Genomic DNA, 13,320 nt, shown 5'->3' with positions numbered 1-13,320 from the left:
TATAGTCTTGGAGTGATAGGATGCGAGGATTTTAGTGTTCTCTTCACTTCTTCTGGCCAAATGTTACAATTTCTGATTGGTTTGTTTCATTATGATTTTTTATTGTGGGGTCTCTTGTCTAGGATCTTATAAGTGGGGTTGTCTGATAGTAATACGTTTAACTTATCATAATAATCTTTAGAGTTGAGGATAACTGTAGAATTTCCCTTATCAGCCTTTGTAATAATGATATCTTTGTTTTTCTTCAAGTTGAAAATTGCCTTTCTATCATAAGGAGACGTGTTGAGAACAGGTTGTTTGGCTTTGGCCAGGATTATCGGACTTTTGAATCTAATAGTGTTGGCCACGTTTTGTGGTAGTGGATATAGGCCTTTTTCAATTCCACACATAAAATCTATTTTAGGTATGTGTTTGGGCGTATTCGCGAAATTAAAACCTTTTTTAAGAATGTCAGATTCATTTTTTGTGAGGCTATGATTTGACAAATTGAAAATCACTTTGTCATCCAGGAGGTTGTTTTGTGTCCGATATTTTTTCTTGCAAAGTTCATTGAATTTCCTAATTTGTTTGCCCTTATAAAGTTTGAAAATTTTTTCATAACTGCGTTGTATCATTTGATCTAATTGATTCCATATGGTGTATTCTAAATTGTTAGAAATTTCATCAAAGAACTTGCGGCAATTAATATCACTATTATTAAGTTTGTATCTCGTGTGTTGAATCCTCTCTCTTACAAAAGGCAATGAAGTGCGTAGATAAATTTTTTTAGCTGATATAGAGTTGATATGACCTCTGACTATGAGGAACTTTAGAATGATTATTATTATTATTATTGTTGTTGTTGTTCCGGGCAACCTCCAAGGAGTCGACAGACTCATCGAGGGAGGCCCTAACATCATGTCAAGAACAACTATTCGACATTGACACAGTATCTATCATACCTCGCCTTGAACTCATTCACGGTCGTAACACCCACAACAGACTCTGGAAGCTTATTCCACTCATTCACCACTCTCCAAGTAAAAAACCTAGCTCTAACACCCTTGTCAACCACGCTCTTGCCCAGCTTCCATGCATGGCCCCTAGTCCTCCCACCACCAGTCATATTTTCAAAAATATCTTCTGGATCAATCTTATAGAAACCCTTCAGTAATTTGAATGTCTCAATCATATCACTCCTCCTTCGTCTATCGTCCAATCTGCAACTCACAAATCTTCAACCTATTCTCATAAGGTTCATTCCACAGACCTGCTATCATCTTGGTCATGCGTCTCTGGATCCTCTCCACTTCCTCCCCATCACAAAGAAACCCTGGTGCCCATAACTGGGCACAGTAATCCAGATGGGGTCTTATCAAGGCTCGATACAGAGGAACAACAACTTGTTTGTATCTGCATGTTAAAGTATTTTTCAGAAGCCAAGTGATTTGATGAGCTGATTTAGTCACTTTTGCAATGTGCCCCCTAAACTTCAATTCCATATCCACCAACACTCCCAAATCCCTGGCCAATGATGGAGAATTCCCTGCAACGTTTAAGGAACATTAGGTGATTCAAAAGTTTGGCGTTTCTGCAATTTTCTCTTTCCATGCAACGATCTTTGTGTTTCATTAAACTATTTAAATTATACATATTTGGTCGTTTTATAATAGAAATACAATTGTATTAATACAGACCAGTTTACAATAAAACTTATATTAAAACTTACCAGTTTCGCCAGCAAACTTGTAGATAAAATCAACTCAATACATAGTAAGATAAAATTCATTCTGGGAGTGGAAAACAACAACCAACTGCATTTTTTAGATATCTTGTTAAAAAACAGCCTAACAGTGTCAAATTATCCATTTACAGAAAGCCCACAGATACTGGAAGATACCTTCATTATACTTCAAACCATCACAAGACACACAAACTGAGCATTATCCACATGTTGAAACATAGAGCCAAAAAGTTTATATCAGAAGAGGAGGATACACAGACTGAACTCTCACTAATAGCCAACACATTATCACAAAATGAATATCCTCAAAACATCATCAAAAAATATCTATACAATGACAACCCCAGACAAGAAGAATCCCACTGTCAGCACATTTCTACTCTAGTGATACCTTTCATCAAGTCAATTTCTTATCAAATAGCAAGAATACTAAGAGCCCACAACATCAGAGCGGTCTTCAAACCAACCACCAACATCAGACAAGTTTTAGGATCCCCAAAAGATAAAGTGCCGTTCTACAAATATCCAGGAGTATATTACATTCCCTGTTCCTGTGGGCTTGCCTACATCGGACAAACTTCACGAAGTTTAGAAATTAGACAAAAAGAACATGTTGGTGATGTAAACCACAACAGAAGCATCTCTTCCGGCTTAGCACATCATTTCTGTACATCTAACCACACGATAGATTGGCAAAACAGCTGCATGCCATATCTCAATGACGACTACAGGCATCGTTTATTTAAGGAAGCCACAATAGTGTCAATAACCGGCAGAAACCTCAACAGAAATCAGGGTGTAATTCTAAACAGTTCATGGAAAAACCTGATCCTCTCTCTCAATCAATCTGAACTACAGCTAACCAGTAATCACATTACACATTTACAACCAACACGCATGCGTGATAATGAATAAGAACAATAAGTCCTCTCTGTCACGCGAACGCTTAACCTTAGGTACTAGTTGGTTTACAATGTTTTTTATGTTCCTTTCAATTTGCATTTACTAGTTTTCATATCTCCGTAAATGCCTTGAAAAAGCCAGACAGTTTGCTGGTGAAACTGGTAGGTTTTAATATAAGTTTTATTGTAAACTGGTCTGTATTAATAAAATTGTATTTCTATTATAAAACGACCAAATATGTATAATTTATATAGTAAAGTATACTATAGGTAGTATAACTCTAGTAAAAAAATACTAGAGACAGATATCTCTAGTTATAAAAGACTAATTTTTTTTGACCTTATTAAGTTGACAAATTAGCTGATATAAGAGATCAAAAGATTCTTTAATCTTAGAGAGAATGAATATCACCTGGACTACTCTTAGATTAAATTCCTCTCCTTGAAGAATAATACAAATTTAATTATTATAAATGCTGATAACGGAAAACACCTTATAGTTCAAACAGTAAAGAATAGTACAGAAAACTTTTGCTAATGCTACGCTGACTACACTAATTATCACCCTCTTTCTGATGATACCACCTACAGTCCAATAAACAGGTTAAACAAACTCCTCCATAATATCTACTGTTTGGATGATGAAAAAGAAAAAAAAGCTGAAATCAATTATGGCTGCCTACCTAGAGTCTATGGACTTTCAAAAGTCCACAAAGCTCAAGTTCCATTAAGAGCTCTTGTCAACTACATTGGTTTAGCTTGTTATAAAATTGCAAAGCACCTTAGAATTCTAATTTACTCTCAGCCTTTACAGGTAATTCCCGTACTTCGTTACGAACAATTTAAACTTCAGAGAAAAAATACTGGAGCTGTGTCTTCACTCTTGATTATCTCTAAATCAGTCTGGATGTTGTCTCTCTTCATGAATATTGCTCTAAATCAGTAGTTTCCAACCTTTTTTCACTTGTGTACCCCCCATTTTAAACCCATTTCTATAAATTGTACCCCTTGTTTTCATTGTCTCTCTTTCCTGACGTCATGTATGAAGTTACATTTGGATGCTTTTCTAAACACATAGGATGTTTAGTTTCTAAATGCCGCATTAGTAGAGAGGGTTTCATGCAACCATGGATAATACTTCCCCACACACAACACACAAAGGGTTAGGACAGTCATCAACCTCTACAAATGAAAACCAATATTTATTATACTCTTCATAGTATTTCCTTTTCTTTTGTGTAGTACCCAAGGCACGCACCTTTTTTACTATCTCCCGGTGTGGGTGTACTTGTAGCTGCAGGCATGTGTTGAGAAGCACTTGGCGATGGGTTATAATCCACATCAAGTTTTGGTTTTTTAACCATTCCTGTTTTCAACCACTGATCTATAACTGACACACTTAAAAATCACTGACAATAATAACTGAAACTACGTTAAGCATACAATAAAAAAAAACTACTTGAAAAGAATCACAATTAAAGACAACGCACTTACTTATACCCAGTCAATAACTGAATTGATCAAACAATCTGGCTACGGACGTATTTATATTTTTGGAATAGTTCTAGAAACGTCGCAAACAGAAGTCAGTGGAAGGTTCATTATCACAAAAGTCATTTCTTAGCATGCAATTGTTCTGGAAAGGAGGATGGGTGACAAAAGTGACGCATGAACTGTGCGTAATGATTAGTAGAAGAGTGGCTTGGAGGAGGGGGTTCATAGCCATGCTCTCACCAATCATCATTTGCTAATGTGAGCTAGTTTTGAAGTGTTTCCATTAGTGGTGATTCAAACTTAACATTTATTGTTCCATAACTAACGTTTTGGATTTTATTTGCTTTACTTGTTTTTCCACCATTACTGATTATTTTTCGTGTACCCCTGAATGGCCCAGCACGTACCCCGGGTACGTGCTCTAAAACCGATGCTCTAAATCAAACTTTTTATTCACTTTTTTGTATTTTTACATAACAGTACAATACAATCAAAGGTATTTCCGAGAGAATTGTCACACCATTTAAATTTAAGAGATGTAACTTACTTTTATAACAACGGAATTAACTCACATAAATTATTCTTTATTCGTAGAATTTTCGCCTGAGTATCACAGGCATCATCAGTACAGGCACAAAGGCTAATTAAACAATAACTGTTGTATTCATAAAGCACCACCTAAGGTTAAATTTCTTAAATTTATTTTTAAAAAAAAAAATATATATATATATATATTTTTTTTTTCTCCAATATATATAAATATATTATTATTATTTCGGGCAACTCCAAGGAGTCGACAGACTCATCGAGGGAGGCCCTAACATCATGTCAAGAACAACTATTCGACATTCACGCAGTATCTATCTTACCTCACCTTGAACTCGATCACAGTCATGGCACCCACAACAGACTCTGACAACTTATTCCACTCATTCACCACTCTCCAAGTAAAAAAACCTAGCTCCAACACCCTTGCTAATCACACTCTTGCCCAGTTGCCATGGATGGCCCCTAGTCCTCCCACTACCAGTCCTGTTCTCAAATATATCCTCTCTGAATTAATCTTATAGAAACCCTTCAGTAATTTGAATGTCTCAATCATATCACCCCTTTTCTGCCTATGAACCAATTTCTGCAACCCACAAATCTTCAACCTGTTCTCATAAGATTCATTCCATAGACTTGCTATCATCTTGGTCACTCGCCTCTGGATCCTCTCCACCTCCCCCGCATCAAGAAGAAACCCTGGCGCCCAAATCTGGGCACAGTAGTCAAAATAAGGTCTTATCAAGGCTTAACAATATATATATATATATATGTGCGTGTATGTGTGTGTGTGTGTGTATAACTACAAGATACAATTAGGAAAGATGTGCTGATTTATAGAGTACTATCTCCCACAAGGGGAAAAGATGTAGACCATCATATCTGTTTAGGTTAGGGGAGTGAAGTAATGTTTCACATGTTTCTTTGTAAATCCGTTCCATTAGGAACCGAATTTTGTGAATGACTTTTCTCTTGTTCCACTTAACTCTATATTTTTATTATTGTTATTATTATTCAGGCCTCCATGGAGTCAAAAGACTCATCGTGGGAGGTCCTTCCTAAGAACATAAAGTCTGTCAAGACTCATCGAGGGGAGGTCCCCCCCCCCCAAGAAACACAGCCTATCATACCACTCCTTAAACTCATTGACCGTTCTCGCTCTCACCACTCCATCAGCCAATGCATTCCATGGTTCAACCACCCTCCATGCAAAAAAACCACTCCTCACCCTCTTGCTCACAGTTTCCTTTCGTTACTTCCAGGGATGGCCTCTTGTCATCACTCCTTCCCGCTGTTTAACCAAGCGTAAGAACTCCCCAGTGTCAACCCTGTAACCACCTCTCAACAGTTTAAATGTCTGGTGTTGATGGCATGCTCTGCAAGTCCAGACTGTTCAGATTCAGACATGCAAAACGGAAATAGTGCCAGTGGTTTTGAGGCAGTATGGTGTGAGATAGAGGTGAATGGAATCAAATACTTGTTGGGATGTTGTTATAGACCAGGTAATGTGGATGGTGGTGATAGTGAAATGTATAGTCAAATTAGCCAAGCAAATAAGAAAAGGGTGATTTTAATTATGGCAATATAGGCTGGAATGATGAGATAGCAACTGGAAGTAAAGAAAATGAGTTTCTTGAGTTTTTGAGGGATAACTACCTCAGACAGTATGTAACAGAGGGCACACGAGAATTAAGGGTCTTGGATTTGGTCATCTCATCAAAGGATGTAATTATAAATGAGATGTCAATGCAGCTTGGGGGGGGGGGGATTTTCAAAAACTATCTAGTAGATGCAATGTCTAAATGTATTCCAAGGGTGAGAAGGTTAAATAAGGTAGGTGTGAGATGGATGAATAAAGAGATTAAGCAAGCGATACAGAGAAAAAGGGCATTGTGGAGGCAGCATAAGAGAAGTCGAAATAACCAATTTCATGAAGACTACAAAGACCAGGCAAGGAGGGTGACTTGGTTGGTGAGAGTAGCTAAAGAGAGGTATGAACAGCAGTTAGCTAATGAAGCCAAAAAGAATCCTAGGGAATCCTTTCAATATGTAGCCAACAAAAGAAAGAATGATTATGGAAGGATGACATTGATTGGAGAAAATAGTATAAAGAGAGCTGTTGCAGAATGTGTGGTGGAGATACTTAATGAGCAGTTCATAAAAATCTTTCAATCTCGTGAATGTGACTTCATGGAGAGATTGAGAGCAGTTGATGATGAGGAGGAGAGACTGACTGTAAGTGAGCAAGAGGTGTTTGGGGAGATGAGTAAACTAGATGTAAATAAGGCTGTGGGACTTGATAATATATCACCACGTATACTGAAGAAATGTGCCAGGGAGTTGACACCTGCCTTGACATGTTTTTTTTTAATACGAGTCTTGCACTCGGTCAAGTTCCTAAGGAGTTGAAGGAGGGCAAGATTGTGCCACTTCATAAAGGAGGTGATCGAACTCAAGCATCAAACTATAGGCCTATCTGTGTGTCAGGTGTTATGGTTAAGTTGTTAGAGAAGCTTGTGAGAACCAGGATCCAGAATTGGGTTGACAACAACGGTATTATCTTTGATGGATAGCATGGATTTGCTAAAGGGAGGTCATATTTTAGTAATCTACTTACTTATTACAATAAAGTGACTGCTTCCTTGGACAGAGGAGAAGGATACACAGTAATATACTTGGATTTCTCAAAGGCTTTTGATAGAGTACCTCATGATAAGTTGACAGTCACTCTAGAGCAGATGGGGTTGGATATTAGATTGGTGCATTGGATTGGAGACTGGCTATCTGATAGGGATCAACAAATTGTTGAAAGTTTATTTTTCACTTGGTTAGGGTATAATAAATATATGTTATATCAACATAAATTTATTATATCAACAAATTGTGTATGGGGGTGCGATATCCAGGAAAAGGAAAGTCACTAGTGGAGTGCTTCAGGGGTCTGTTTTAGGGCCATTACTGTTTAACTTGTATATTAATGATACTGGCAAAGATTTGGATGGAGATATTCAGTTGTTTGCAGATGATGTAAAGTTGGGACAAACCATAAAGAGTAGTGAAGATGTTGTGGCCTTGCAAGAAGACTTGAATAAATCAAGTGATTGGGCACAGATATGGAGATGCGAGTTCAATGTTGCAAAATGTAAGATTTTAAAATGTGGAAAACAAAGATGGGATGCAGAATTTATGCTTAGTGAGAATATATTGTTGGAGGTAGAGGAAATAAGAGATCTGGGGGTGATAGTGGATAAGGATCTAAAATTTAGGGGACACATCGCCAAAATTGTGAAGACAACACAAAGACTTCTGGGAATGATGCGGAGGACACTGACGTGGAAGTAGGGAGATTCTTGTTCCATTGTATAAGGCTTTGATTAGGCCACACATGGACTATTATGCCCAGATTTGGTCACTGGGTTTTCAGAGGGATGAAGAGATGTTGGAAAGGGTCCAAAGGCAACTGACTAAGGTAGTTTCTGACCTCTGGAATGTTGAGTATGAGGACAGATTGAGAAGATGTAATTTGCAGAGTCTGGTGTAGAGGAGGAAGAGGGAAGATATGATAGAGACCTACAAGTTGGTAAGGGGTTGTTATAAGATCAATGATGGAGAAGTTCTACAGAGAATAGTGGGAGATCAGGGGAGAACCAGAGGTCATCCCTGGAAACTGTATAAAGAGGGTGTGAGTAGGGGAGTGAGAGGCATTTTTTTTTTCATGTAGAGTTGTGAAGGATTGGAATGCCTTGTCTGAGAGTGTGGTGTCTGCAAGGAGTTTGAGTGTGTTTAAGGCACGGTATAATGAGATGTGTGCATGTGATAAAAGGACCTCCCAGATGAGTCTTTGACTCCATGAAGTCTTGGGGTAATAATAATAATAAATCAGCAAATCTTTCCTAATTGTATCTTATAATTGTATACACATATATATATTTATATATGTTGGGGGATTATTTATATATGGGGGGGGGAAATAAATTTTTTTTTTTAAATAAATTTAGGAAATTTAACCTTAGCTACTTAGGTGGCACTTTATGAATACAACAGTTATTGTTTAATTAGCCTTTGTACCTGTACTGATGATGCCTGTGATACTCATGCGAAAATTCTACGAATAAATAAAGAATAATTTACGTGAGTTAATTCCGTTATTATAATAGCAAGTAACATGTCTACTCATGGTATTTCCTTACTGAAAGTTTAAGACATGTAGGTTAGACTTAACATCACTTTCTGCCAATTGACAAACTTTCTTCCTTTCTAGGTTTTGCAATGGATAAACTTTCACCTATCCAGTGTTTAAATTCCTTGCAGTTGTGATTTATCTTACTTCAGCCAAACTATAGGTATGAATTTGTTTGCTGTGAGGAACATCAACTAGATTAACTTCCATGAGCCAGAACAAACTGATCTTGTCATCTCCACCAAACACTGGATTCTTTATAAAAAAAAAAAACTGTCCTACACAAAAGCCATTTTCTTATAGAACTACAAAACCTTACTTCACTGTCCCAATCTGAACAGAAATGATAGAATGAAGTTATCCCCTAATGAAAAATTGTAATTCATGCACTGTCACAGTCAATAGTTATATCTCATTTTAAAGATGTTGCTAGGACCTAAAAATACCATTGACTATGTGCCAACATCATTTCTTGAAGCACACACGTTCTTATTGTTGAATCTTCATCTTCTCACTTGTGCTTGTTAATTTGAATTTTATACTGACAATGCCCTTGACATTGGACAAAAATTTTATAGAAATAAAATTCTCAAGTAAGTTCCTCCATTGTTAAAGGTGTTGATTTCAATGTCTGTTTATGCCCTTCTTTCCAATAAATAAAAACAAGTCAATACCACTTTGACTTCTATATGCAAGATTATTTTGATTAAAAAAAAAAAAAAAAAAAAATATATATATATATATATATATTAAAAGTGATAATTCTTTGTTCATAAAAAGTGGTTGATATAAATATATATAAGTTTCATATATAAGTAAAACAGCAAAACAAACTGTTATATTAAATTTATTTACCTGCTTGCAAAAGGAAACTATATGTTTCCACCTTTCTCTAGCATCATTTTCTTCAATAATTCTAAGGTCCTCTGTTAATTCACTTTCACCTTGACATGGGGCACCTTGAGAGTGAGCAGAATTCGGACGTAATGATATTAAACTCCTAGATGTCTGACACATCTCACAAACCACCTTTACTCCAGCATTACGAAAAGTGCATGAGGAACACTCCCACAAATCTACAGTATTATCTCTGATGCTCTTACATGTCCTAGTTCTCCATGTTGAAAGCTGATCAGAACTGGACAGCTCAGTGCCATTTCGGTTGGCACCACATGCAGAACATTCAGAACTAGAGATGTGATTGCGAAGTGTACAACGAGAACATACCCAACTTTCATTGGGTTTCAGAGTGCGAAACTGCTTTGCTGTAGTACTGTTTAGTTTTGAACCACCACAGGCACTACAAAAACTGTCTGCAGCTGAATTTATTAAAGTGCACTTTACACAAGTCCACTGATCTATAAGTGGTACTCCTAGTAATCTACTTAATCGTCCTTCAGGAGAAATATATTCATTTCTAATTTCATTAGATGAATGCTGTATACTGAATTCTCCATTATAATTATCATTTCCATTTAAACAGAGATAAGGTGTATCACAACTACGACAAGAGGCAGACCATGAAGGGTTGTAGGCAAAGGAACAATGTGAACATGTCCACATTTCTTCCCCACATGAATCTGTTACTAAATTAACAACTAATGGTGTATCAGTCTTTGGTGATGACACTTCCATAACATTATCACTTTCCATATTGTTGCATTCTATAGAGTTATGAGAACTTCCATCCTGAACTTCAGAAAATGATTTACTACGACGTGTAAGAGGAGAACTCTTATTTGATGAATCTGCAGATATATTATTTAAAGATGATGTCTTTATTTCAGACAAATAACCCAAACTAAAAGCATTCCGTGGAAGAGTAGTTGGAATGTTGGGCTTTCTTGGTGCTTCACAGATTTCACATCGCAAAGTTCCGGAAGAATTCTCATAAGTGCACCGCTTACATGACCATGGTACATTATCACAATGATCTACTAGCATCACATCCTCAGCAGAATGAGCACTGCTTACAATATCTAAGTCATTTGATGTATTTCCCCTATCCACAGTGGCACCATCAGAATTATGTCTGCAAAGTTTCAGTTTTGATTTCTTGATAACAGAAGAACGTTTTGTAGGAAAGCGATTCTGGATATCTGTCTTACATAAAGGGGATGAATGATTATTAATGCAATTTTTCAGATCGTGAAGTTCATATCCATTTGTTTGTGTATTCTTTGATGTTTCACATATAATACATTGATTTGTAGAAGGGATATTAAGAAACTGACAATTATCACAAGGCCATTTAGAATCTAATTTAGGAAGATGTTTGGGAGATACAAAATGAGCTAAAAGCTTTGGAGAACTTCCAGTTTCACAAGCTTTATCTTTTATCTTGTTAAATTCATGAAATCTAAGATGAGCATCAGAAAGAATTGTCTCATTTTCAAACCCAGAATACTGACATTGCTGACAGTAAGAACAATTATGATCTAGATAATTTGCATCATCTCTGAGGTGTTCTAAGGTATCATTCCCATTTCCTTCATCCTTATGTTTAGTACATGCACAAACCATAAAATCACTAGACTGGACAGAATTCCTATGATAATCACAAGGCCATAAGCACAAATTCCTTTGTAGTTTTGTTGTCAATAAATTATTTGGCAAAACTTCAACACCAGAATCACAAGAATCAAGACTTGAGCCAGAACTTTCTCCTTGACGAGCAGCACACACAACACATTCAGAGCAGGTTTCTAAATTTAAAAAATTACAACGAGAACACCTCCATCTTGGTGTCTTCTTCCTTATACATTTTACAAATGTCTTTTCTAAGAAGTTGACTTTACTTGTTTTCTTTTCAGCAACAGGAGAAATGGGGACATCTATATCTTCACCAATATTTTCTTCTGCAATAGAACCAGTGAGGTCAAGAAAGACATGTGGAAAAGCTAAGAGTGCATCTTTGGCTTCAGCTAATGAGGTACCATGCCAGCTAACACTGCGATTTTTTACTCTGTCTTCTTGGGTTTCTCCATTATAAAGTGTAGAAGCAGATTTTTTTAATGGTAATTTACGATGTCTTTCACTTCTTGAAGATCTAAAAAATATCAGGGGAAAAAAATTAGCGAATTCATTCAGGTCAAGTCAAATAAAGTGAAACTAATATTTTTAAACAATGACAGATAATGCTAAAATTATATTGCTTAGAATACAAATTTATAATATAAATTATAATAAAAATATAAATTATAATATATTATAATTTATTTTTTCTTCTTCCTACTACGTATTAGGCCTACTGGCTTGTTACAGCTATTTTTAACCCTTCTAAGTCATACCCATCCAGAGGATAAGGTGACTAGCCCTATACCTCCCGGTATTTCTTATGGCTGTAACTGCATGTGTTCACGGGGGCGGTTTGTCTGCTTGCAGGAGGAAAAACCCAAGATAAACTGGGGAGAAAAACCTTACTGTCCATGCCCAAGACCGGCTAACTTGGCTATCGCTGAGAAAGATCCTTAAACTTCTCACGTCATCGACGGGAATCGATCCTACGACACTCCTTTCCCAGGCATATGGTTGCAAAGCGCATAGCAATAGACTAATGAATAATGAATGATAATGAATAATAAATAAATTAAATTAAAAAATAAATTATAATAAAAATATAGGTATCTAGGATTCCCTAATTAAACTAAATAACTCATAATAAATTTGGTATGAAAAGCAGCAACACAAAGACACACTATGAAATAGGCAAGAACATTGAAAACATCAACTGCATCCTGAATGAAGAACCTATATTCCTTTTATTCCAGAAATTTCATACAAAAATATTACTTTAACTTTTTCATACTTTGCTATTCATGAAGTGGTGCACAGAGCTCTTTTCTAAATGAATTTTTACTTTACTTTCTAGAAAAGAATGACATAGCGAGGGACATCTGGAAAGTAAGTTCCGATGGGCTGTCAGAGAAACAAAAATATACTTTACTGGAAATTAAAGTAGACATCTTTCACTACCTTTCTACTTAATTTCAGATATTGTTCAGGCACTTATCATAACAGGGAACCAAGAGTTGCATACCTTTGTCGTAGAAGGTTGCTGCCTATGACACAAACCACGTATTGACTGCTTCAACCTCGCTGTTGTCATTATTATTATTATTTTGACACCTCCAGGGAGTCCAAAGACTCATCGAGGGAGAGTGTGCCGACAGCATCGAACGATTGGTCCCCTTCCAACTACTAACCGCGCTCAAACATGCTTAACTGAGCCATTAGTAGCAGAGGCTCTACCAATCGACCAACCTTCGCCGGCATGAAACTGCCAGCCACCAAGAAAAGAATGTTTCAGATGTTTGAACAGTGAAAGTTGCTTGGCACACGGTCAGGACTATATGGGGGATGATGGAATTGTTCCCAGCCAAAGGCGGCGAGAAGTTGTTGTGTTATGCCTGCCGTATGGGGGGGGGAGGCATTATCATGAATCAAAAGAATGTCCCTGGAAAGCATGCCATGTC

At 36.7% G+C, this 13,320-nt stretch overlaps 1 protein-coding gene across 1 annotated transcript in view; it reads right to left on the bottom strand.

The window, feature by feature from the left end:
- LOC150106660 (calpain-15-like) overlaps positions 1–13,320 on the bottom strand; it is a 406,958-nt gene that overhangs the window by 351,826 nt on the left and 41,812 nt on the right. The window contains exon 2 of the mRNA XM_090393252.1: positions 9,701–11,894. Coding sequence (XP_090249378.1) covers positions 9,701–11,894 — 2,194 coding nt within the window. The remainder of the gene's footprint in view (positions 1–9,700; positions 11,895–13,320) is intronic.

Source organism: Typopeltis vanoorti, chromosome 5, assembly GCF_054136105.1.
Source record: "Typopeltis vanoorti isolate ZY-2024b chromosome 5, IOZ_Tvanoo_1.0, whole genome shotgun sequence".
NCBI classification, from domain to species: domain Eukaryota; kingdom Metazoa; phylum Arthropoda; class Arachnida; order Uropygi; family Thelyphonidae; genus Typopeltis; species Typopeltis vanoorti.
The sequence above is the reverse complement of the archived record's forward strand: the minus strand, read 5'-3'. Positions and strand labels throughout refer to the sequence as shown.